At 34.9% G+C, this 24,584-nt stretch overlaps 2 protein-coding genes across 5 annotated transcripts; one reads left to right on the top strand and one right to left on the bottom strand.

The window, feature by feature from the left end:
- The first annotated feature begins 1,995 nt into the window (after positions 1-1,995).
- On the top strand, positions 1,996-6,441 carry LOC106953187 (putative ferric-chelate reductase 1). Its single transcript, XM_015041769.1, has 7 exons — positions 1,996-2,160; positions 2,541-2,624; positions 3,472-3,690; positions 4,348-4,461; positions 4,656-4,806; positions 4,947-5,069; positions 5,595-6,441. The coding sequence occupies exons 2-7, from the start codon at positions 2,547-2,549 to the stop codon at positions 5,645-5,647; spliced, it is 738 nt and encodes a 245-aa protein (XP_014897255.1). The 5' UTR covers positions 1,996-2,160; positions 2,541-2,546; the 3' UTR covers positions 5,648-6,441.
- Positions 6,442-9,293: 2,852 nt separating this feature from the next.
- Positions 9,294-18,964, bottom strand: LOC106953185 (heterogeneous nuclear ribonucleoprotein C). 4 transcript variants are annotated; one of them, XM_015041765.1, is made up of 9 exons: positions 18,113-18,962; positions 17,081-17,190; positions 15,791-16,059; positions 12,632-12,704; positions 12,443-12,493; positions 12,178-12,344; positions 10,991-11,104; positions 10,719-10,894; positions 9,294-9,487 (listed from the first exon to the last, which is right to left on the bottom strand). In XM_015041765.1, the coding sequence occupies exons 2-9, from the start codon at positions 17,083-17,085 to the stop codon at positions 9,377-9,379; spliced, it is 966 nt and encodes a 321-aa protein (XP_014897251.1). In that variant the 5' UTR covers positions 17,086-17,190; positions 18,113-18,962; the 3' UTR covers positions 9,294-9,376. The 4 variants fall into 4 exon arrangements, with proteins under 4 accessions (XP_014897251.1, XP_014897252.1, XP_014897253.1 ...); XM_015041766.1 differs by having other exon boundaries at positions 18,232-18,962; XM_015041767.1 differs by having other exon boundaries at positions 18,801-18,961.
- Positions 18,965-24,584: the final 5,620 nt, after the last annotated feature.

Raw genomic sequence — 24,584 nt, 5'->3', positions numbered from 1 at the left:
CATTATAATTTATTGAATGGGTCTGTATTAACGTGTTTTTAAAAGACTTTACTGCAAGGGTGTTCAAAGTGGGGCGTGTGGGCCAATTTGCGGCCACTGGACTGACTTTTGTGGTCACATTTCAAGAATAAATTTAATTAAATTAGTACAAAACTCTGACTTTTAAAATCTACTTATAAAATGTAAGACGCAGGACAAAGTGTTAATCTTTTCCAAACTTTCTGGATTCCCTCTGTTGTAGTGGTAACTAGGACTCTAAATTAATCCAAAATGTGATTTTAACTACTAACCTTAAACTTGGCTAAATGTAGTGTTTCAAATGATGACTGACCTAGATTCTGTTCTTATTGCTGACAATAGATGGAATAGTTTGTTCACTTTTTTTCAATGGAGCCCAAAATAAAAAGCAAACTGGATGCCTTTGATTTAACAAGTTACCGTCTAAAAACCAATTAAACATTTTGGATCTACATTTCCATTCTTACAAGAAATCCTATAAAAAAATCTTATTTGTTAGTTTGTTGTTGAGTAGGTAAAAATAAATCCCCAAACCATTTTGTTGATTTTAGCTTTTAGGAATTATATTTTTTGGCCCAAAGGTTAAAATCTCAGGTAATAAAAAACTTGCTTCATAATATAAACGCTCCAATCCGGGTTCTCCAGGCTGATAACAATTCCTGGTTTTCTTGAGATCTTATGATTCCTATTTTAAACAATTTCCAATTTTATGATGCAATAAACACATTTAGTTACATTTTTATGTATTTTCAGGTTTTATCTGATGATAACAATAAAATTTCTTCAAAAGTGCATCAATGTTTCATCCAGAAGGTCAAAAAGACAAGAGACAAAATGGTTTGAAAGACGTACATCCTGTTTCATCTACAACAGGGGTGTCCAAAGTGTGGCTCGTGGGCCAATTGTGGCCGTTGGAAATATTTTTTGTGGCCCACATCTGCAGTTCAAGAATGATACAAACCTGTTTATTAAACGTTTAATTAGGCTGAAAATATTACCAACATAATTTTCTTACAACAGAAAACATTTTTTGTAGGAATGGAATAGTTGATTGACTTGACAATTTTCTGAAAACAGGTTTGTGTAAATATTTAAAGTATCCTTTTTATAAGTAGAACTATTACTGAAAATCCTTCTTTGCTTTTATTTAATTTACTAAACTTGGATTAACATAGCGAGAATTTCGAAATAAAATGGACGAAATACGGTTTAACAACTGAGAATAAACGTATTCAACCGAAACTAAAATAATTTGAAAACTAGGTTATTTTCTTTTAATACAACAAAACTTAAAAGAAATTTCTTTTTAAGTTTTATTTTTTACAATAAATAACATCAGTTTCCAAAAATGTTAGTTTGTTTTTTCTGTTTATTTTCTCAACCTGCCAATGATTTTGACTTGCCTATTTTGGTCTATGTGACAAAAAGTTTGGTAAAATTAACAAAGCATTTCAAACTGACACTACACTGCAAAAACAGAAAAACTTACCAAGTTATCTTTGATCTAGTTTCTTGTACAAACAAATTATCACACTTGAAATAACTTGTAAATAACTTTTCAGAAAGACAAAGGAGCTTGTTTTAAGTAAATAATTCTTTAAAATTGATAACAAAACTAGTTCCACTGACAGATTATTTACACGTATTTCATTAATCATTTACTTAAAACAATTTCCTATATTTATTAGGTTTATTGTGAGTTTTATCTTATTTCAAGTGTACTAAGATATTTGGATTATAAACTAAACTAAAAATACTTGGTAATATTTTGTGTTTTTGCTTTGCTGAAGGAGCAAATGAAGGTGTCCTAGAAGTGTCCTAGTTAAATCCAGTTGAGATCCTGTAACATTACACTAAAAAAACTCTACTCATTGTACAACCTAAAGCTGAATGTCTCATCTGCCTAATGAATGTCAAAAATCCCCTCAGTGGTCAAACTCGTTCCACAGAAACCTTTTTTTCCACTGACAAAAAAATAAAACAAAGGCGCACCTGTGTCATCCTGGTACCCAGACAGGTGTTTCTGCTAAGCCCCGCCCCTTTCCAGGTGGCTGTAGAAAAGCGCCATCAGCTTCCCCCACTGAACAGAACCCCAGAGCACCAGCTGCCAACAACTCCTCACTGAACCAACCTTCACATCCAGTAAGTCAAGACTTTACTTTATGTTTCTTTACAAAAACCGGTTTGGGTTTTTCTACTTATTTAAACATTAAAACTTTAAATCTGATCATTTTTCAGTAAACCAGAAGACATACATTTAGTCAAAGTAATTTTATAAACCTCTTTAAGTAAGATTTATTTATGTATTTCTGTTGTATTTCTGTGAAAAAGAACAGAAATAACAACATAAATCTTATCTTTTTTCTATCGTATGTATTTTCTACCTGATTAAATTTCAATTGTTCATGCAAAGTTAAAACATATTGCAAAATTAAATGTTCCATTTGAATGTTTTTTAAAAGATAAAAATCCTCAAAACAAATTTTTTTAACATGATTTGTATAAATATTTATATTTTCCAGGCAGAAATGGAGCATAAGATGATGCAGGCTTTCGCCACACTGATGGTTTTCCTGGCTCTCAGTTTCCAGCCAGTCCTGTCACAGGTTAGTATTTACTATTATTATTATTGTAGTGTTAATACTTTAATCTACTTTATTACCAACAACTTTTATGTACTTACAAGATAAAAAGATCTCACAGCAAAAACACAAAATATTACCTAATTTAATTTTTGGTCTAGTTTCCAGTTCAGATATTTTAATACATTTTAAAAAAGACAAAACTAAGTTATAGAAAACCTTTCAGCAAGATGTAAGATTGTTTTAAGTAAATCTTTAATATTGATGAAAAGGTGTCATTATTAGATTATTCCACTAATGAATAAATGAATTTATCTGCCAGTGGAACAAGTGTTTTTTCATAAATATTAAGGAATTATTCACTTAAAAATAATTTTTATTTCTCGCTGAAGTTACTTGTCTTATCTCAAGTGTATTAAGATATTTGCACTAGAAACTAAGTAAATATTTGGCAACATTTTGTGTTTTTGCAGTGCTGAACTTACAAAAATGTCTAAAATCCAACTTACTAACAAATTTTCTTAGATTTGTTGGACATTTTTAAAAGCTTTGCTGTTTGAATAACCTTTAAAAACTCAGAGGACAAATAGAAAGACTTGGGGAAACAAACAAAAGCTCAAAATGTTTTGGTTTGGTTTTGTTAAACTGTAACCGATAGTTTACTGGGAGCTTAAGACGACAGAAGGAAGTTACCCATTAGCTTTGACACAGAAGTTTTAGTGGCTAAGCAAGAAAACGGAAACAGAATCTGATTTTTAAATGTAATTAACACAGAAATGGCATCTAATCTTCACATTAAAGCTCCACCAGAACAAGGAAGTTAAAGAATCTCTTGACTGTTTATTGACTCTGGCTTTGTTTTTGTCTCCAGGTTGTCATTTCTAAAACAGGATGTGGCTCAACCAAAGCGTGCGTGCAGCAACCTGATGCCTGCGACCCTGCAGACAACACCACCACGTGTCTTTTTGGATCTGCTCGCCCCACAAAGTTGAACCCCCCAAATGGCGTCGACCTGGCCTTTGAGATCAGTGGGAAGTCTGTGAACTCTTCGGGATTCATCGCCGTGGGTCTCACCACGAGCCAATCTCAGGTAAAACATGTAATTATTATTACAGTCAAAAGTTATTCTGAATAAATGTTTGGGGAAAAAACAGGGAGATACAAAATATTGCTAGTTAGCTTAACAATATGCATAATATATGAGAAGTGTAGACTCCCAGACACAAAATGTAAATATTAAGGGTTTAATTATTTAAAAATCAAACAGCTACGAAATAGAAACAACCTTTTACTTTTTGGTTAAAACTGCAATTTTACATTTTAAAATTATTCTTATTTTTATAATAGTTGCTAGCTGTCACTAAATAACACTGAGCTTAGTTTAGCGAGTTTTACTTTAGCTTAGTCTGACTTTATGACATTAATTTTGAAACTGAGCGGAAATATTCCTGATGAAAGTCAATCAAATAGTCTTAACTAACATCATAATTTAGCTAAGCTAAGCTTACTTTAGCTTGATTCAATTTATTTATGCTGCATTTAGCCTAACTTAGCTTAGTTTACTTTAGATGCATGAACTTAATTTATCTCGGCTTAGTTTACTGTGTTCAGCTTAATAAAATTAGGCGGCGTAAATATTATGACGAATGATGGTGTACAGTAAGCTAAACTGAAGACAACTTAAAGTCATAACTTTGTACAATATTCATAATTTCTGACTGAAATGTTGCATTGCTTCTCTCCACAGAACACCATGCTTTTTGTCTGTGCTCAAAACAGCTCAAACAACGGGTCTTTCTTCAGCACGTCAACGGTTTATAACAACGCCACTAAAAATCTGAACGATACAGTAGCGACGAAGGTAAGACTTAACTTACAGCATCCAGTTGTTCCTACATCTGTAAAATTACATCAACGAAATAACTTCTATGCTAAAAAGGAAAGCAAGAGTTTTCACAACTCACAAAATATTATGTGATCCGCATTTATTAACTTAAAATGTATCTACTAGATCTTTATGGAGTAGCATTTATGACTCTGACTTCAAATCTTCAGGCTATGACAGATGTTCAAAACACCATCGCTGGTGACAACCTCAAGTGTACGTTTAACGTCGCTGGTCTGAATACCACCACCGACGCTGCACTCAGGGCCGCCGCCGATACCACCTACAAAATGGTCATCACATCTGGACAACTCATTGGAGGTAAGAGCACAAATATAAAAACAAACACTGTCATTTTGCATTGTGTATACAATGTTTATGTGTTTAGCTGTTTACAGTTTAGTAAATGATAGAAATTTGCATGTTTGAGGCATGAATTAAAAAGAATGATTTTCTTTCAGGTGTATTTCCTGCCGTCCTCTCTTTTAAAGTTGGTAATGCTACAGATCTTTCCACCTTCCTAAACTCAACAACAAACACCACAGCAGCACCAACAGGGGGCAGCTATCCTCTCTATTCTAGTGGTAAGCTACACACTGAGCTAATTAATATTTAGATCTACATATTCCTACATTCAAAATAATGTTTTGTGAAGATACCTAACATCCAAAGATGTTACAAATAATACATATGAATACTCTCCACAGGGATCAGACTTTATGCAGGTTTCACCATCTCAAATTTAAGACTTTTAAAGACCATTATGAATAAAATTTAAGACCCATATCATGACAGAAATGTAAAAAAATGGCTCTTTTTGTAGCACCTGGCAGCAGCTTAGCAACGACAGACCCAAAAATGCTAGCAAGATAGCAAGTATTAGCAGCTAGTTAGCGGTAGCTTTAACCATCTTGAGTCACGCAATGAAGATGTCAAACCTTTTCCTGACAGAAAATTCCCACGACTCAAGATTAGACCTGACATAACACAATTTAAGACCTGTGATTTGTGTATTAAAGACCAACTCACATGTTCTTTAATGAATTTAAGACATTTTAAGGCCTTAATTCCTTCTCTAATTAACACGTCTTTCTGTCTTTCTCCTCCAGCTGTGTTGCCTCTGGTCAGCTTCCTCACACTGTCCATCCTGACGTTCGCCTGATCAAACACAGAGAAGAAGAAGCTGTTATAACCCCACAAAGACACAGTGAAGGGTGCTGCTTTAAAACGCAGCAAAAACCGAGTGTCATGTTGTTTATGAAGTCTTTTTACAAAACTAATTCATAGATGTATAGATTATATTTTGCACTGTTTGTTCTAAACACTTACAAGATGAAGAAACTAATAGCTCAGGTTCTGCAAACCTTTTGGTGATCTAAGGTATATATTTTTTAATAATGTAAACATATCTATTGATACAATTACTATCTTTAAATGCTTTTATTACTGTGTGAAATGAAATGTGAGCAGGTCTCGTCTGTTTATTAAATCTGTCATCTTAATGGGAGCCCATCCCAGCTCAGGATTGTCTTGTTTTCATTAAGTAGATTAAGTTATCTGTCGGTTAGCCAGAAGAAACCAGAAGAACTCACTACACCAGAAAAACGACTAAATCGAAAGCAAGATTTCAATCTCGTTGGAGGTCGACAAACATTCTGGATCTGATCGTCAAACACTCCAGCTGTCACGGTACGACTAAAGGAAACAAGCCACTTGGTACAAGTTGATGCCTTTTGCTGGTATGTGAGAAGATATGAAAGGTGGTTGAACACTGATAAAATGACAAAGCACATATTTATGAGCACTCTGCTTCGCTTCGAGATGTGTAAGAAACGTAATGTGAAAGTTTGAGACATTTAGCAAGGGACAACGGAAAAATCAGGAGAAAATGTTGATAACCACATTATCGTTTTTCTTAATAAACTGTATTTTTTGACAATAAACATTAAATGTTAATATTTTTGTGCATGTATTTAAATAAGTGCAGTTACGTTTTATCATCACCAAATATATGGATTAATGTCTTACCTGCTTGTCTCTGACTTTTACTCATTAATATGTCAGGTGCTCGAACACGGAGCCCTGCGGTGCCCCGATTGTTCATTTTAGTCAAGTTAATTTGTATAAAACATTTCAGCAACAAAAACACCTCAACGTGCTTTACACGATAAAACTAAAATATTACATTACTGCAGCAATATAAATAGAAGTAATGCAAAGCTGTAATCCAGACTTTATGTTTCAACTTTTATTAATAAAACTAATTATTATTAAGTTATAGTTCCAGATCAGAGGAGCATAAAAACTCAATGGTAAATTCTCCATGTTTGGTTCTGGGGATGCAGAGTAGAACCAGAAAACCTGAGCTGTCTGAAAGTTTCATACAACAGAACTTTAATGTATTTTAGTGTTAAACCACTCAGTGATTTATAAACTAACATAAGTATTTTAAAGTAATCAATGCAACGAAAGATAAACGCATGGGTGAGTTTCTCTACATCTTGTATTGTTTATTAGTTTATTAGTCTTTTAACCCTTTAAATGTTCTCTGGGTGATAGAAGTTGTAGCTGGATACAAAGCATATCTTTGCAAAAAAAACAATAAGTTTATCAGATAGTAAAATGTTTTTTCTAGTTTGTGACATTTATCATCTGATTCTAACCTTCTTAAGCAAACTCGATGCCTTATTTTCTTTTAAAAAAATACTATACTGCTGGACTGTTTTCAGGCACCTGCACCACTGATTAGAATACATGAAAACTTTGATTTAATAACTCTAAATAATTGCACAACAGAGGGCATTGTGCAACAATAGTTTCTGTACAATTCTACCAAACAATGTATTATTTGTTTTGGGGCTTAATAATAGCAACCTATCTTGGTTATAAAAGCTAAAAGGAATATTCGCTTGTATTTTTGACGTACTGGACCTGTAACTTAGCTTAGTAGGTGGAAAAACACAAATGAGAAAAATAGGACAAGTTTTAAAAAATGTTCAATGATACCTTTTGACAGATGCGTTTCGAAACCATTTCTGCTCTTACACCACCCTCTATTTTATAGGTACTAACATAAATATTCATTGTAATCCTTTACTGGAAGCCTAACAGGTACATCAGGAAGTGTGGAGAATGTTTAAACATCTCCATTGTTTTCTTTTCAACAGGTTTCAGTACTTCAGCATTTGTTAAGTTCCATTAACATGTCAAACCTGTTTTATGTCGTGAGACCTTAGCATATCTTCACTAAGTTTACCTTCACAAGAAGATTGAAAGTGAATGACACTGAAAGTTGGAAATTAGTATCCCATTCTAGTTGATTCAAGGTTAATGACTTAATCAAAAGTTAAATGATCTTATCGATCGCATTACGATTCATTGATAAGTGGCCATTTTCACTACAGAAGAAAACTGAGACTTAAAAGCTTCTGTAAGCAGAAAGAACAGTTTATCTTTCTAATATCTTGGTTTTATAGTGTCATGAACAACTTAAGGAGCTTGTCGAGTGTTTACATTTTAAACAGAACCACATAAAACGCATTTTAAATTCCACACCATTTGGATCGTTTCGTACCTGCTAACAGATGTGGCCTCCGCCATCTTTGTCTCTGAAGGATGACTAGCGGGGCCCTCGCCCTCAACAATTTCATAGCAACCTATTTCTAAACAGTTGAACTAAAAAGTATGTTTATATGTTTGTATATACATATAAACTGACCTTGACATATTCTTTAAGGAGCTTTTATTTCTATACAGAACCGCATACACAGCATTCGTTTCTGTTCGGACCTTCTCTCTTTCGCCCTCCGCCATCTTTGTTTCTCTTCTGGCTGACCGAAGGATGAACAGCAGCGCCCTCTGCTGGATTGCGGCCAAACAACACTGCAACTAATTAAAATATCCGTCGAAGCGGACATTAGTTAATATATTTTAACTCATTTTAATTTAACAAGCCATTAATCAATGTTTAATAATTGTTTGTATTCCTAATTCTAGTTTTACAAAGTCACGCTTAACAGTTTAAAGCTAAAGGAAACTCAAGTAGTCTATGGTTTGATTTTAATGTTTTATTGCAATTAGTTTCTTTACAGTTAAAGTTAAGTGTTTATAAAGAAAACTGAAATGGGCGGAGTCTTTAAGGATCTTGTAGAGTGTTTATATTTCGAAACAGAATCGCATAAAAATCATTCCGTTTCTGTTTATCTTCTTGCCTGAAATATTAGTATCGCCTCCTCCTGGATGGAGGCCAAACAAAAACGAAAGGCAGTCAAAGCGGACGTTATTAATTAATGATTTGAACTCATTTTAATCTAAACAAACTACTAAGGGCAATTTGATTGTTTGCTTCCCCAATTCTAGCTTTTCAAAGTCACATTGAACTAATAAAAACAGATTTTTGGGCAAAATAAAGGCTCAGATTTTATTTTAATGTTTTATTGCAATTTATTTCTTTACAGTTAAACTAAAAAGTGTGTTTATATATTTATATATATATAAAAAACTGACATGAACATACACACAAGGTCAAAGAAACTCACTGAGGAGGAAGAAAAACACGCAGAAGCTAAAAACTAATCTGTGGCTGAGTTCTCGTCCTCGCTTTAAGAGATGTCCATCGAGCTGTTGTCTCTGAGAACATTATTAGTCCATGTTCCCGTCTCCACACGAAGACGAGAAGAGAAAAAACTAAACACAAACCTACAGCTAGATATTCCTGTTACAGTAATACTGGACAACTAAATGAAAACTAAAAGGAAATCTTCAGGGACAACATGACAGTAAGGTGTGCGCACCATGCTTGTGTTTTCGTGCACACTTGTGTTTCTATCTACAACGTTGAGTGTTAAAACAGGAGTCGGAGCTCCTTCTGGAAGCAGCGCCGAGTCTCCGCCTACGAGTCGTCGTCACCATTCACGCTGTCGCCATCATCTTCGTCTCCTTCCACGTGTTCGCCTTCCTCCTCTTCCTCTTCTTCTTCTTCCTCCCTCTCCTGACTCTTGACCTGATGGATTTGAGAGCAGAACTGCAACATTAAACCTACTAAAAAGTTAAAAATCATAACATACTTTCAACTTAAATACAGTAAATCAGACTAAACTTTTTCTGTTTGAACACTCAGGATAAAAAATATTGCTAAAAGCCAGAATAATAGTGATTTTTTTTTAAATTCAGAAGTTTATATATTCTGTAGAGTTAGATTAAGCTTCTATAACGTAATCAGCTTGGCAATTTTTTAGGTTCTTTCTTTGAAATTGACGTAAATAAGACATTTGAAAAATCGCCTCAAAGTCCTGCTGATAATACTTTGATGCCGATGTGTAAAAAGATTTAAAAAAAATGTCATTTGTAAAACTGGTCCTGAAGTATAACTTCACAAGATGTCAGATATTCCTCATTTTAATCTGAAATATTTTGTTGTGTTCGAGTTGTCTTAGAATTACGACTTTTCGCACCATTATTCTGACATTTCGTACTACTATACCGACATTTCGCACTATTATTCTGACATTTCGCACTATTATTCTGACATTTCGCACTATTATTGCGACTTTTTGTACTATTACGACTTTTCGTATTATTACTACTGTCAAACTTTCATAACTTTTTATGCAGACACAAAAGAGTATTATGCCTTTTTAAAGAATGTGGGAAAAACAAAGAGTAACATTTTTATTAACATTTCAGTTGCACTGCTCCTTTGTTTAATGTCAGAAAAATCCAAATTACTAGCCAAGATATTAGAAAGTGAATTGTGGACCTTCATTAATCTGGCTCATCCTTGTTTATAATTTCCAAATTCTAGAAGAAGTCACTTTTATTAGTGATAAATAGACGTCTATTAAATTCCTGCTCCATGACATTTCTTGAAGGCCGAACCTCCGATATGAAAACATGTATGATGCTAAATGGTAACATTTGCTTTTTATTTTTTGTAAAAGCCGTTTTTACATGTTCAGTAGGATTTGTTTTTATTGTGCATACAGTAACTTGAATGACCAGTATGGGGTACTGTATTTACGATGCATTAAGGATGTCATTTCAGGTAGGCAATTGAAAATGTAATTTGTCCTCTAAATATTGTGTTGAAATTCTGCGTTTTTTGGGAAAGTTATGTGCAACAATTTCAACTTTTTTTGAGAAACCAAAATAAAGTTTGGAAAAAAAAGTAGCAACTTTTTGAAAAAGTTTAAGTAAAATCAGTAATTTAGGCCGCAGCAGGTAACCGCTCTCACCTCTTCCTCCTCCAGCAGGTCTCCCTCCTCTTCCTCCTCATCATCGTCGTCCTCTTCCTCCTCATCCGAGTTGTTCATGTCCTGGCTCTCCCTCTCTCTCTTTATGCCGTCGTTCTTCTTGCTGCTGGAGTGCGGCGGTGAGGTCACCTCGCCCGGCTCTGGCTTTATGCTCTTTGCTACAAAACACACATCAAAAATGTGAATTCACTAAAAACCTGCAGCATCAGATCAGCTTAACGGCCGTATTCTGGTGGAAACGGTCGCCGTCGTACCAGACTTCTTGCTGTGGTCCTTCTCCATTCGCTCCAGGCTCTCCAGCAGGTCGTCCACTTTGCTTTTAATCTGCGACAGTTCACGCTTGATGGTCTGCAGCTCGTCCACCCTCACTGCACGGAAACAAAAGATTAAACTCTGTTCTGCAGTTGAACCAGAGACTAATATTTTATCAGTTATTCTGACTATAAGATAAAAAAGCAGCACATTCTGCAGGCTTTTCATTTAACCATTGAAGCCTATTTGCACAATATTAATAAAACAAATTCATTTTAACATAAGAAAACAAGCATTTTGTTGCTTAAAATGAAACAACATGGCACTGCTTTATTATTCCCTTGATCATTTGTAGCCAGAGTTGGTAGTAACTAGTTACATTTACTCTTTTACATTTACCTTAGTAACTTTCTTGGGGGGAAAAAAAGGTACTTTTAGGAGTATTTTTACTTCAGTAAGTTTATTATGAAGTATCGCTGCTCTTGAGTACCGATAAAGCAAAACTTGACTCAATATTACACATTTAAATTTTTTTAGTTTTCATGAAGGAGTTCTCAGTATTACTACATTATTCTGCTAATATTACGACTTTATTCTGGTAATATTAACGCTTTCGTCTCTATTTAGACTTTATTTAGAATTAAACAAAAATAAACTTAGCCTGGCCGTAATATTTCGTCATAAAGTTGATCTGAATTCAATATTTGGAACAAAGAGACACAAAAACAACAATCAATCATTTAAATGTCAATTATTGAGTTTGTTTTAAGTTATCATGCATTAATTGATTTATTGCTTGTTGCAACAGGCCGATCAGAACTCTGTGTACAACTAGCATAAGGGATGATTAAAGAACAAAATCACTTTTCAATAATATTTTGTCACTTCTTATTTCTATTTCAGAAAAAAATAGATTGAAATCGGAAATAGTACGGCAAAAAATTTTTTTAAAAAATCAGGATTTTATTTTTAATCAAATAAAAGTCACTTTTGGAAAATATTCTCTGTCATTGATAGTTTCTATTTTGGAAAAAATTATAGATATCAGAAATTTAATGGAAAATTTCAGATTTTATATTCCTGAACCATGTTGTCTTGTTGTTTTATGTATTCTGTATATCTAAATGTCTTCCAGCTGCAGTGATGAATGTTCTTTAGGAACTGAAGTTTTTTCGGTGGGAGCACTGACTCGTTCTGGACGACGAAGTCCTCTGGCTGCTCTTTGATGAAGAGGAGAAGCTGCTCTTGGTCCGCCGGCTGCTCCCGCCGCTCAGGCTGACCCGCGGGCGTTTGGACGGGATCACGGCCCGCGACAGCGGCGGCGGCGCGGGGACGCGAGACGGGTACGAGTACATTCTGGAACCACACAGAAAAAAAAAAGAAACGAAACAGAAATCACGCTGGTGTTGACTGAGGCGCTCAGTGATAGTTTTTTCCAGACGGTTTTCACTCACCTGTCGTAGTAGTCTCTTTGAAAATCATAGTCGAGGTCAAACGAAGAACTACTGCAAGGCAGAACATAAACAAAGCGGTGAAAATATGTAAACGCGTCGCATTCCCAGAGTGTTTCTCCAAGCCTCTTTTAAAAAGAGTTTGTCATCTTTGCATCAGCTAAAGGCGGCGTTTGTTGGTCAGACACCGACCTGTACATGTCTCCAGCCGAGCGTTTGGAGGTTTTTGACCGGTGCGGTTTGGGTTCTCCGGCGAGGTTACAGTCTGAGGTAAAAGACACAGAGCGGATCATGAAGCGGAGTGACGATTGAAACACCTTTCAGACAAAACAAGAAGAACTTTCACCTAAATAGTACACTTACATTTTAAACATAGCTGCATTGCTTGAAACGAACAATTCATTAAGATAAAAAATTTTCAGCCATGTGTAATAAAGTGTTTACTAATCCAGCTTTAAGTTTTGCAATTTGCTCCTTTCAGATTAAAAAAAGTCAAATTAGTTAAATTCATAGATCTAAAATAATGCAAGGCAGAATTTAATTAAACCAAACTCTGCTGCAATCCAAGTTTTAAAAGTGTTTGTTGCATTTCAAGATTATCATGACAAACGTTGAGTCCCTTGCAAAAATCAACTAAATCCTTGATTTTTTTCCCCACAATATTCTCTCACTGAAAACACAAATAATAAAGGACTTTATGTGTAATTTGCAGGAAAGGGATGCCTTGTTTTCTGCCCTACAGAAAAAAAAGATCTTAAAAGTGTGGTGAGCATTTTTATTTGTCAATACTTTGTTTACACGTCTATGAGCTTTGCAAATCTGAAGCCTGAAACTTTGTGAAAATATACTGTAAGTTTTACAAACTAAAAATTACCAAAAATGTTGTGATTTTTTTAAATTTGCTGAAATAAGCATAAACTATTTTAATTAACCATGATTTTTTTTTTTATATAAGAACAAGAGTCTAGATTCAAAACTTCAAATACTTTTTGCATTTTGGGCTCAACTGAAGAAATCCGAAATAAATATTTCGTCAGCAATAAAGTCTTAATTTGAATACACTTTATATATTTAAAGTTTTAATACAGTAATTAAAAGCAGATTTAGTGGACTTTAGAGTAGATGTGGTCCTTGTTACCATGACAACGGAAGGAAAGCAGAAAAAAGATGATCACTGTGTTGCATCCAACATTTGTCTAAGCAGATTTTGATTTAAAAGTTGTAATTTTGTCCTAATTAATTCCTGAATTGAGGACTACAAAAAAAAAAAAAAGAAAAAAAAAAGGAAGAAAACAAATCAGTTTTCTCAAACCCCACTTTGAACACCCTTACTGTGAAATGGTCAAAAAGCAGCTCGTCTATCATTTTACTCTCATAACTCTCCTGGCTGTGAGAGTTCAATGGAACCGAGTACAAATGTATACCACAGTTTTTGCATTATGTAATTATAGTCATCAGTCATTTTTCTATCCCTATACAGAGATATCTTCCTGTTGGATATAATCTTTTTTTTTTAATACAATAGATCTACAAATGAACCTTCAAATCTACTACAAAGAAGAAGAAACGGCTCATAAAGTCACACAAGAAAAACATTTGTTTGTTTCTTTAAAATTCAGCCTGCAAAAATTCTCCAATTTAATGCAAGGAGGTTATTTACTGAAATGCAACTAAAGATTTTTACAAATCATGATAAAAGATTTATATATCTCTCTGATGTCTATTATCTAATTTCCTTTAATAAAAAATATTTTTAGGAACCTTTTAAGGTTTAAAACAAGATTTATCTATGTATTTATTAATTTTGCACTGTCAGAATAATTATGATCTCAATGACTTAAAAAAATAAGTATAGCATGATTACACCGAAAACAGAAAACCTTTTTTTTCTAATTTTCTAAATAACAATGAATAATTTTATTCTAACTTTCAACAAAAGTAAAAGCTCTTTCCTTCATAGCTGCTCTGCGTTAGGCAGCGGTGCCCAATGCGTGGCCCGCAGGCCATTTGTGGCCCTTGGATTAATTTTTTGGGGCCCCTACTGCAGTTCAAAGATGATCCAATTTTATTTATTATAACATTTATTTGTAATCAGGGTAAAATTACTGCTTATAATTATAAGTTTGACACAAATTGTTTGTGTTTTTATAACCAGACTTTTATAAGTAAATCCAGAGACTTTTACTGAAAATCTGACCTAAATTAGCTTTTATTTAATTCATTAACTTCTGCTAAATATAGCAATCAATTTGAAAGAAAGGGACCCAAATCCTGGTTTATAACCGGGAATAAATTTTTTCAATTAAGCTTAAAAGAGTTTGAAAACATGGCAGCAGGATGTCGGATTCGCTCTATTCTTATTAAAGACTTTTGTTATGGATATTTTTTTGTCGTTGAAGCGATCCATGTTTGGAGAATTATTCCCTTTGGTCTTAAATGTTGTGAAATTGGAAGGACTTGTGCTGTTTTAGTTTCTGTTTAACTTTCAGAGTCAGATGCGTGACCGTGGCAACAAGGTGTTGCTTTTACAACTAGAAGCAGCTGATCAGCAAATAAAAAGCTCAAATAACATCTGAACTACGACTCCAAGTCCCTGCAGAACTGAAAAAAGTATTTATGAATGCAGAGCAGAGAAAGAAGTAGCTCAATTATTTCAGTAATTGATTATTATCCATTATTGGATTTAAATAAATAAATTGGTGCCTTCTCATTTAACCACACAAAATTGGAAAATACATAATTCTGTTCCTTTTTTAAATAAGAAAATAAACATTTTGTTATCTAAAATGCAATAACTTAGCATTCCCTTAACGAACGCCTTTTTTATTATATTAAATATGTTTGATATTTATTTTTTTATTATATTAAATATGTTTGTAAAGTTTTGGCTTCAGTATAGCTTTAAATATGTTTACTCCAGTTAACGATGAATCAATTGCTAAATTAGATGATTATTATTTTAATTACCGATTAGTCGCTTTAGGCCGAGTCCAAACCACACAGCCAGACAATGATTTAAAGAAGAGTGGCAAAAGCAAACGGGGTGGATTAGCAGTGCTTGCTAACATGCTACTATGGAGTATCGTCTATGCTGGCTAACATTTAGCTGTTAGCATGTCATGAAAGTCACGAGAGCGTCCCAGTAGCAGGTTTCAGGCGTTCTCAGATTTGTGGTAAGACTGACTGCTACTGGAAATCCTTCCTGCAAACGACGACACATTGAAGAAACTCTGATGATGTGAGTTGCAACACCTAGTTTCCCTTTGAGATCAATAAAGTTTGGCTAAACTTTAGGTACGAACGAAGTATTTTACATTAATCCTCAGGTTTAGTAGAAGCTAAAGTCCTCACCGAGAACTTGTCCGACGATCATCCTCCCGTCCTCGCCCGTGACGGCGGCCCGGGCGTTCCTCTCGTTGGCGTACTGAACGAAGGCGTAGCCCTTGTGGACGGAGCAGCCGACGATCTTCCCATACTTGGAGAAGATGGCCTCCACGTCCGCCTTGGTGACCAGCAGGGTGTTGAGGTTGCCGATGAAGACCCGGGAGTTGAGGGAGCGCGGGTCGGTCTTGTTGGTGACGTTGCTGCTGGCCATGAGGCTGGAAGTGGAGGATGAACGTCTGACGGAAAGAGAGAGAGAGAAAGACGGACAAAACGGATACGAAGGTTTGAGATTTTCACGAAGGATGAGAGACGCTTCAGTCCTCTGAAAGTCTGAGTAGTTAGGCTTCAAACAGCTTTCTGTGGAGCAGAAATCTAGAAATGAAAGGAGTTCTCTAGAGATGCATCAATCAATCTGATAATTCACATTTTATTTTCTCTAATTTGTGATCAATTAGTCAAAATTTGATACTTTGCCCTGTTTACTAATTAAAAACGTCCAGTATTTTTGGTCTAAACACATAAACCAAAAGCAAAAACTTTGTTTATATATTTTTTTTTCTTTCTAGACTATCCAGAAAAATCTTCTATGACTCAATTAATAATCCTTAAAATCTTCTTACTACATCCATCTTTGTAGGTAAGTATTGATCGATACATCTCTGGCTGTTCAGCTGCTCTGAATCGGTTCACTCATGCAAACAATTCTGAATTCTCATTATTAAACCTGCTGCACTGGTTGTACTGGAAAAAAATCATCATCAGGCCTCAGAAACTTAAATTAAAACCACATGAAGGTATGTGACTTGCAAAACAGATATAAAGCACCAAACATGCAAATAATTTCATAAGAGGAAGCAGGGACTTCTTTAGGTTAATGCAAAAACTAAACATGGACAACCATTATTTAACAACGCTTCTTCTGTGCACATTTTCTCATGCGAACGCAGCCTAAACGCTTCATGTTCCTCTAACCCAACCGAACACACGCTGCAGTTCCTCACATGGAGAAACAGAAAGCTTTTAAAGTAAATATGTGAAGCGGACGCACACAAGGAAGTTATGCAGAGCAGCTTAAATGTTACCCGTGAGAAATTTTATTGTATATTTTTATGGCCTTGCCGCTCCTAAGATCGGATTTTTGCTGTTTGCAGGTGGAGAACCGTGAAAACATCAGTGATATGGACAGTAACTCTGCCCCCCTCCTGCTGATAGAGAAGGAAAGCGCAGTGGGGGGGGGTTTATTCAACGTTCACTCACTCCATAGCGTCTGTGTGCGGGGATCTCGTCTGCCTGACGTTTGACACTGTGGGCTGGGCTCAGTTTGGGCTGGTGTCTGGACCTTCACCTTCGCCCCCTGGCAATTTTTACTGAGGCGACAGAAAACACATCCTCAGTCAAGCTGGGCAGGGTTATCGTTCACCAAATCTTACCTGGGCTGGACGGAGTGTGTGCAGGAACTCCAGAACATATAGCACCCAAAAAATAGGTGCTTAATGTGCCTTAAAGCTACAGCTAGGCAGTATCAATTTAAATCTAAATTAAAAGGGTTAAGAAATCAATCTAAGACACAAAAACATTACATTATATAACACCAACTACTTTAAATCTAATAAGTTTTGACTAAATCTGTTTATTCGAGCAGTAAAATGTTCAAATATCTTCCATCAAAGCAAACCATTAGTAAAACCAACTATTAATGAGTTTTTAAATTTTTCATACACACTGAAATCACTAAAGTGTAAAGATGCTGCAAAAATATTAAGGATGGGCAACTGTGGAACTGATCAGCCAGTGTCCTGCAGGTCTTGGATGTGCTTTGCTCCAACAAAGCATGATTTAAAAGATCAGAGACATCTAAAAATTTCAAAAAAATAAAAGACTTTGCATTTATAACAAAATAGCTGCAGATAACCGACAATATTACTTTTAACTACAAAGAGAAAAGCAGCAACATTTTTATACAACAGCATCCATGTTAGTGGAGTCTCTCAGTTATGTGAATGGATATATTTCATATTCTTTATATAATGACTGAGGTCCATTTCCTAACAATCCCATTGGTCTTTAGTCCTCTACGTATGAATTGACTTTTAACCTTTTATTTATATGCTAAACATGAGGATGGAATGTAGAAGCCTTAAGAGGATGTACCTATAAGTGAATGCAGAGAAACACATAACAGCCAAAGGAAGACACTTTTCATACATCATGTTTAATTAAATGTGCATTTATCATGTTATGTGTTAAAACTTGCAATCCAAAGCTTTAAAAAAAAAAAAAAAAAATCACCATGCGAGGGAAAAACTGGGGAAAACTCCGTAAAAAAAAAAGTGAAGAAAAAGTGAGAAAAAAAAAAATGTCCGAAGACAACGATTCACAAAAACAACCCAAATCAATCAACAACACACCCGCCTGGACACCAACAGCGCCCTCTTCTGTGCTCAAGTGTGAATCACAAGGCCTGCACTAGCCTTGGTAGCGCTCCATGCCGGCTAGCGCTGCTAGCGTTAGCTAACCACCAACTAAAAAAAAAGGCACGAAAAAATAAACACCAATCTGACCAGTTTTTGTGAAAAAAATCAAAACCTGAAAAATTCTGATAAATATGCCGTCAATAATCTGAAAGGGATTAAAATGTTGCTGCCTCTGACGCTGTTAGCTGAAGCTAACGTTAGCTGTCCGACTGTCTGAAAAGCGAGCCAAAAACAAATCAGTCCCGTCAAAGAAAAATATAAAGCTAGGCAAACTTGCAAAAATAGTTCAAAGTGTATCTAAGATGCTTCCAACATGTTGTGGCTCTAAAAAAAACCAATCTGCGTTTTTTGTCTTTGAGGGGGACAAGCATTTCCACGTTAGCTAAGCCAGCTAACCAGCACATTCTGTCCACTCGCAAAATGGAAAATCACCGTGGAAAAAATCCAAAAAGAAAAGAAAAAGGAGGGAAAAATGAAAAAATGTCTGGGGACAAAATACTCACCACGACCTGTACGAGCAAAATGTCTTGTTTTTTCGTAAAATCGGTCAAATTGCAATTTAGGTCGTCCTTTTTGGTGCACAAGCGATTCGCCCCCTTTGAACAGCAAGCTAACGCAACAGGCGATGGCGCAGTGATGAGAAGGATGCGTTGGTTTTGATTTACGGAGCAATCTGGAGGGGCGGCGTCTCTACGAAAAGCACGACATTAGAACTTTGGCTACATCCGGTGTGACCAGATGAGCAAAATATCATAAGCCGTGAACTAAGGGCAAAATATTTATATTTTTTTGCTTTCAACTTTATGAACACTGATTTTATTTTAAAAATAGTATTTCTGAATTCTAAAATAAACAAATAGCAAAATAAAGAGTATAACTTGAAAAGTAAGTACTATAATGTAGGATAATATAATTTATAAAATAAACTTCAAGAATGTAAAATATAAATGATAGGCATTATGTAATTTATGTGAATTTACTGTCTGTCTGTGTTGCCCTGCGACAGACTGGCGACCTGTCCAGGGAGTACCCTGCCTCTCGGCCGGAACGTTAGCTGGAGAGGCACCAGCAGCCCTCCCGACCCCAGTAGGGACAAGGGTGTACAAAAAATGGATGGATGAATGTTGTAAATTAAAAATTGTACCTTTATAAAATCTAAAACATGTATTACTTTATTTTGAAGTAAAGGAGAAAAAGTAGAAATATGCTAAGTTAGGCCACAAATTAATTTTTTTTATTATAAATAACACGAATAATTCTAGATAAAATAAACCAGGCCACACAAACCCATGTTATGCTTTAAAATATTTATTTAATAAAATCAGAACAATAAAATTGGATTTACAGGAGAAGAATCTAGAAAGCTTGTTATGTACTGCCGCAGATAGCCAGAAGAGGGCAGTGTTCTCTAAAGAAATAAATCCAGGAAAGGTTTGGGGTGTTCATTAAACGTGAGAGGCCATGGAACCCAACAACACATGGGAAAATACATAAATGATTTTTGTGTGCAGTATTTTCAATTATTTTATACTAATAATGCATAAGTATGACGTTTCCATTGGTGCTGCTGAGGGTTGACAACTGCAGAGGGAGTTGTTTCATCAGACTTACTATAAATAAACATATCATGACAGATGTAAAAAAAAAAAAAAAACCCAGATGTGAAAAATGTTTGCATAAATAGGCAGGGGACAATTAAAAACAGGCACAAAGATTATGTGATTGGTAAATTCAGTGTTGCCCATGAAGTTTAAATAATTCTGTTGAGAAGACATACAGTTTATCTTTCAAGAATAAGTAAAAACATATCTTATCTGACTTTCTGTAGTTCAGAGTGAGCATCAGAATGGAAAAGAAAATAGATTTTCCGGTGACTTTGACTGGACCATTTTCTGTCTTCAGTTGCAGGCTTCTTCAAATTTGGTGTAATTCAAACCTTCTGATGGCTACCATGTAGCATATCGAAATGTTTATATCTCATCAAACTGGCTGTTTCATTGGTCTCCACAGTCAGCAGATCTAAATCCCATTAAGCTCCTTTGGGATGTGGTGAAATACACGATTCACACCAAGAATCTACAAGAACTGGACCAAATCACTGCACAACTTTTTTGAACATATCCCTCAAAGATTAAAGGCAGTTTTGAAGGAAAAGGTGGAAGGAAAAAAAACCTTAATTATATCGTTTATTAAGGCAGAGGACTCCAAAGCACTTATCCCAATAAAGTACTCAAATATTCTTATATTGTTGTAAGTTTTCTTTCTGTTCAGAACTTTTTGGTTGAAATGTTCAGGTGATCCCTGCGGATGGATGTTAATAGAAAACGTTGGTTCTTATTCTTGCCCAACAGCACTTCTTTCAACATTTCTCCTTGATAATATAAATATGTTTAGCAATCTGAGCAAATTAAAATTGATATCATGAATTTTTATGGCCTCATTTAAACTGCCTTTTAAAAAACGTTAATCTTTTATTTCCTGGCTTTTATGTAACACCAGAAAGTTCCAATAAATCCATAATGAATAAGGGGGAAAAAAAACATTGTACCAATTGCAACATCAAGAAATCCTTTCCAGTTTGGCTTTTGGTCCATTAAAGATGAAAATAAGCTGCAGCTCGCAGGAGGAGGTGTATCGTTTTTGGATTAAATATTCGTGTGACCCTTTGCTTAAATTTTCACTTTGCCACTTTAGGGAGAAAGGGCCGCAAACAAAACAGACTGATACCAGCTGTTTTCTGCATCTAGTTAGCGAAGAAACCCCTATGTCCCAATTTTTCCTGGAGAATATGTTCTTTTGTGAATTGTTTTTGCCCATCTGGTTTTGTTTGGAGCAGCAGCGTCCCAGTGGACTTGTTTACAGCTCCGAACATCATCTCGAGACGCAGAAATGTAACTCTGACTTGCAGGTTTTACCATCCAGCCTTGTACCGAGCTGACATGTTTTTGTGTTGTTTGCCTCCTTTGTGTATTCTTTACAGATAGAGGACAACCAGGACATTTGACAGGCGGTTGTACAACCTTTGACTATGATTGTTTCAAATGTTGGCGCAATAAAAGCCCTGTGCTATCTAAATGTCAGGACTGGCAGTAATGGAGGGGTAAAGGGTATCATTAAGTTTCAGCCCATTACGGATTATACAGCAGAGCTGATGATGAGAGAGATAAACCATTGGAAACTGTGCAGACCAGAAACCAGAACGTGGTCAGTGTGAGGTCAGTACTTACAACCTCAAACATACTGAGATAAAATTGCAGGGAAACCACTGGAAATAAAAATACCATAAAGTGAAGAGGAGCCATGTGAACTCATAATCATTGTGAATTGTCAGTTATTATATAGGGATATCAGCAAACTGTAGAGGAGAAAACAGATATAAAACAGCATTTAGACCATTAGTGCTTCTAAAATGCCCAAAAGCCAAACTGACTGCCTTTAGAGCGGGCTTATTAATCAGGCAAGTCCTTTTCGGGGGTTATTTTTATTATTCACCAACTACAGCGCTCTCATTTAATCCAAATTTTTTCGTAAACCGAAAACCGAAGCTAAACCCGTTACCTAGTAACGCCCACCTAGCTCAGCCCGTTACCTAGCAACCTAAGTGGACTTCCAGAACGTTTGGCCAGCTAGTTTTACCACTGCTTGAAAAGACAAGTGTTTTGTTGTTACCACCCAGAAACCACTTGGTGCATTCTTGTTGGTTGTGCCTTCCAAAGACGTGCAGTTGTGCATCTGTTCACAGCCATTTTCAGTGCGAGTGTAAAGGTTGAATTGGGAAAAATTGTTGAAAGTGACAAGGAGCCCTAAAAAAGCTGGTTTTGAACCTTACCTTTCATACATAGCAGGTCAAAGTAAAAGTGAGGTTCCTTCTTTCTTAGGAGAATATCTGAATGTGTTCAATTACTGGGCAACTATTGTGCAGAATTATTACGCAACTAAATGAAAAACACACATATTCCCTTTTCACTTTTTTTCTTTTCATCTGTTTAAGTGAGAATTATATACAAGCAACTCAAGACTTTCCAATAAACATTTCTGACATTAAGAAAAGAAATCTGTGACTGATATAGCCAATCTTATTTTTCTTAACAGTGATCAGCTTTCCTTTCATGGAGTCGGTCATTTTTTTGTTGTGTTGATGATCAACTTTTTACATCCTAAAGAGGGTCGTATTATGTGCTCTCTATGTACAAAATGCCATTTTACAGAGTAATCAAGTAACTATTTAAATTCAGTTGTTATAAAAATATAATTTATATCAAATATGTCCTAAAAGAAATTCTACTTAATGATTTAACACCTTGAAATTGGGCCTCTGTCTCTTTAACAATGTTTTTACCACCACTTCACTGAAAAATAGTTTGTATAATGAGCTCAACAGATGTGCAGTTCCACCAGGTGTTTGCTAATTGCTGCTGGCTAGTCTGAAGGAGCTGAGTGGGAGACTTACTGCTCTGTGAGGCAGAAGCTCAGAAGGTTGAAAACTACAGCTCAGAGGAGGAGCTACGACTTGAAGGCGGAGCCAGGTCCACCCAGGCGTTTTGCACAGCTGAATGGTTGTCATGGAGATAAAAGGATTTCTCAAACATGCATGAAAGAATCAAAACAACACTCCAGGTATGTTTTTGATTAGAAGATAACATTGTAATATGATACAAAGCTAAAAAAAAAAGACAGTCAATTTTACATTGTACTGTTCCTTTAAATCTCTTTTTTGCCCCATTTAAAGAAGCTGTCTAATAATTAGGCCAAACCTTCAATCATTGCTCCAACAAGACACCTGCTGTGATCATCCAGCTTGGAATTAGAAAATATCCTTAGAATGAAGATCAAAATACTCACTCACTTATTATTTGTGCATACAGAATAGTTATAACAACTGGTACTGATTAAAATATGCCAAAACGTTTCCTTGTGACCTTTAAATTACAAATAAAACAGCTGTAAAGTTGTGCAACAGCAGTTATGAGCATACAAGTTGACAGTTTCACTACTTAAAATTAAAATTAAGGAACAAAAAAGCCTATGTTTGTCTCAGAACAGAAATTTAATTCCAAGATACAAAAATGTACAGGTAAATAATTATGCAATAAATAGAAATATATTTATGGAATTCTTAATATAAACAAATGTTTCCTTGATAATAAATTTACTAAAAACAGCCCGTTTAGAAAAGCAAAGTCAGAATCTTTTGTGCATTCTATGGGATTGGCTGCTGGTTGAAATACATAAAGATTTCACATAAACTCAGCAGTTCTATAAAACTCAGCAAGCACAAAATTTTTAAATAAAAATAGAGGTCAGGGACATTTTTCCCTTAAATTATGAAACAATTTATAGTATTCCAGTCTTTTTTATTTTAAATTGTTGTAAAATCTTAGTAAGTTGCTCTATTTATTACAGTGTCAACAAAATCACATTAAACATTTTGTTTATGACATTTTTTCTCCAAATGTAATTCCCACAGTTACAATTTAAACATATCTTTTTATCCTAATTCAAGCTGTAAACACTTTTTAGTTAAAATAAATTTATAGACTGTACCTGATTTTTCTGTCATTGGCACTGAGTGAGTACTATGAAAGTGTGACTCTGCAATAACTGGTAATTTGGACATATAAATTGTTTAGTAATCGTTAAACAGATGATACAGCTAAAAGTAAAACTCTAAAATAGTGATTTCCATGAGTTTTAATTTAATTTCGACAGTTGGCATTTGTTGAGTTCCATACTTTCACTTTTTGACATGATTTGTGTAAACTAGTAGACTACTGTAGTTACATTTACTTAGTTACATTTATTTGGGTAACGTTTTAGAAAAAGTATTTTTACTACGCACAACTTCTTACTTTCACTTTGGTAATTTTATTAGGAAATATCACTATGTTTACTTTAGTAAAATTTCTGGATACTCTTCTCACTGTGAGTAACTTCATGGAATGAGGAATAAACATACTTTGAAAACAACAAAGTCACTAGATACAAACACACAGCTATATTTTTGTTGAAGTTTGAAAAAATTTATATTGAAATAAACTGATTTCAAAAATGATTTTCTTTTGCCAATTTATATGAATTATTTTGGTTTGTAAAATACCAAAATTTCTACATAACTTTATATTTTGGTCCATCTGATTATGTAATTTTTAAATATTAAACGATTTATGTTTTGATCAGTTATTCAGTACTTGGGTAGCTTTTTTAAGCTAAATTTTAGCTCTAACTTCAGTTCTTGAACGACTACTTTTTACTTTTACTTGAGTAAAAATGTAACATCCTAAATAAGT

The sequence above is a fragment of the Poecilia latipinna genome, unplaced genomic scaffold (genome assembly GCF_001443285.1).
Source record: "Poecilia latipinna isolate Pla-1442-1.1 unplaced genomic scaffold, P_latipinna-1.0 Scaffold568, whole genome shotgun sequence".
In the NCBI taxonomy this organism is placed as follows: Eukaryota; Metazoa; Chordata; class Actinopteri; order Cyprinodontiformes; family Poeciliidae; genus Poecilia; species Poecilia latipinna.
The sequence above is the reverse complement of the archived record's forward strand: the minus strand, read 5'-3'. Positions and strand labels throughout refer to the sequence as shown.

Excerpts from the sequence above, each read along its gene's own strand:
- LOC106953185 (XM_015041765.1), bottom strand. Across the intron at positions 12,345-12,442 it reads CAAAGAGACTACTACGACAG|AATGTACTCGTACCCGTCTC; the intron begins GTGAGTGAAAAC and ends GTGTGGTTCCAG. Across the intron at positions 9,488-10,718 it reads ACCTGCTGGAGGAGGAAGAG|GTCAAGAGTCAGGAGAGGGA; the intron begins GTGAGAGCGGTT and ends CAAATCCATCAG.
- LOC106953187 (XM_015041769.1), top strand. The coding sequence starts at position 2,547 with ATGGAGCATAAGATGATGCAGGCTTTCGCCACACTGATGGTTTTCCTG. Across the intron at positions 3,691-4,347 it reads TCACCACGAGCCAATCTCAG|AACACCATGCTTTTTGTCTG; the intron begins GTAAAACATGTA and ends TTCTCTCCACAG. Across the intron at positions 4,807-4,946 it reads ATCTGGACAACTCATTGGAG|GTGTATTTCCTGCCGTCCTC; the intron begins GTAAGAGCACAA and ends ATTTTCTTTCAG.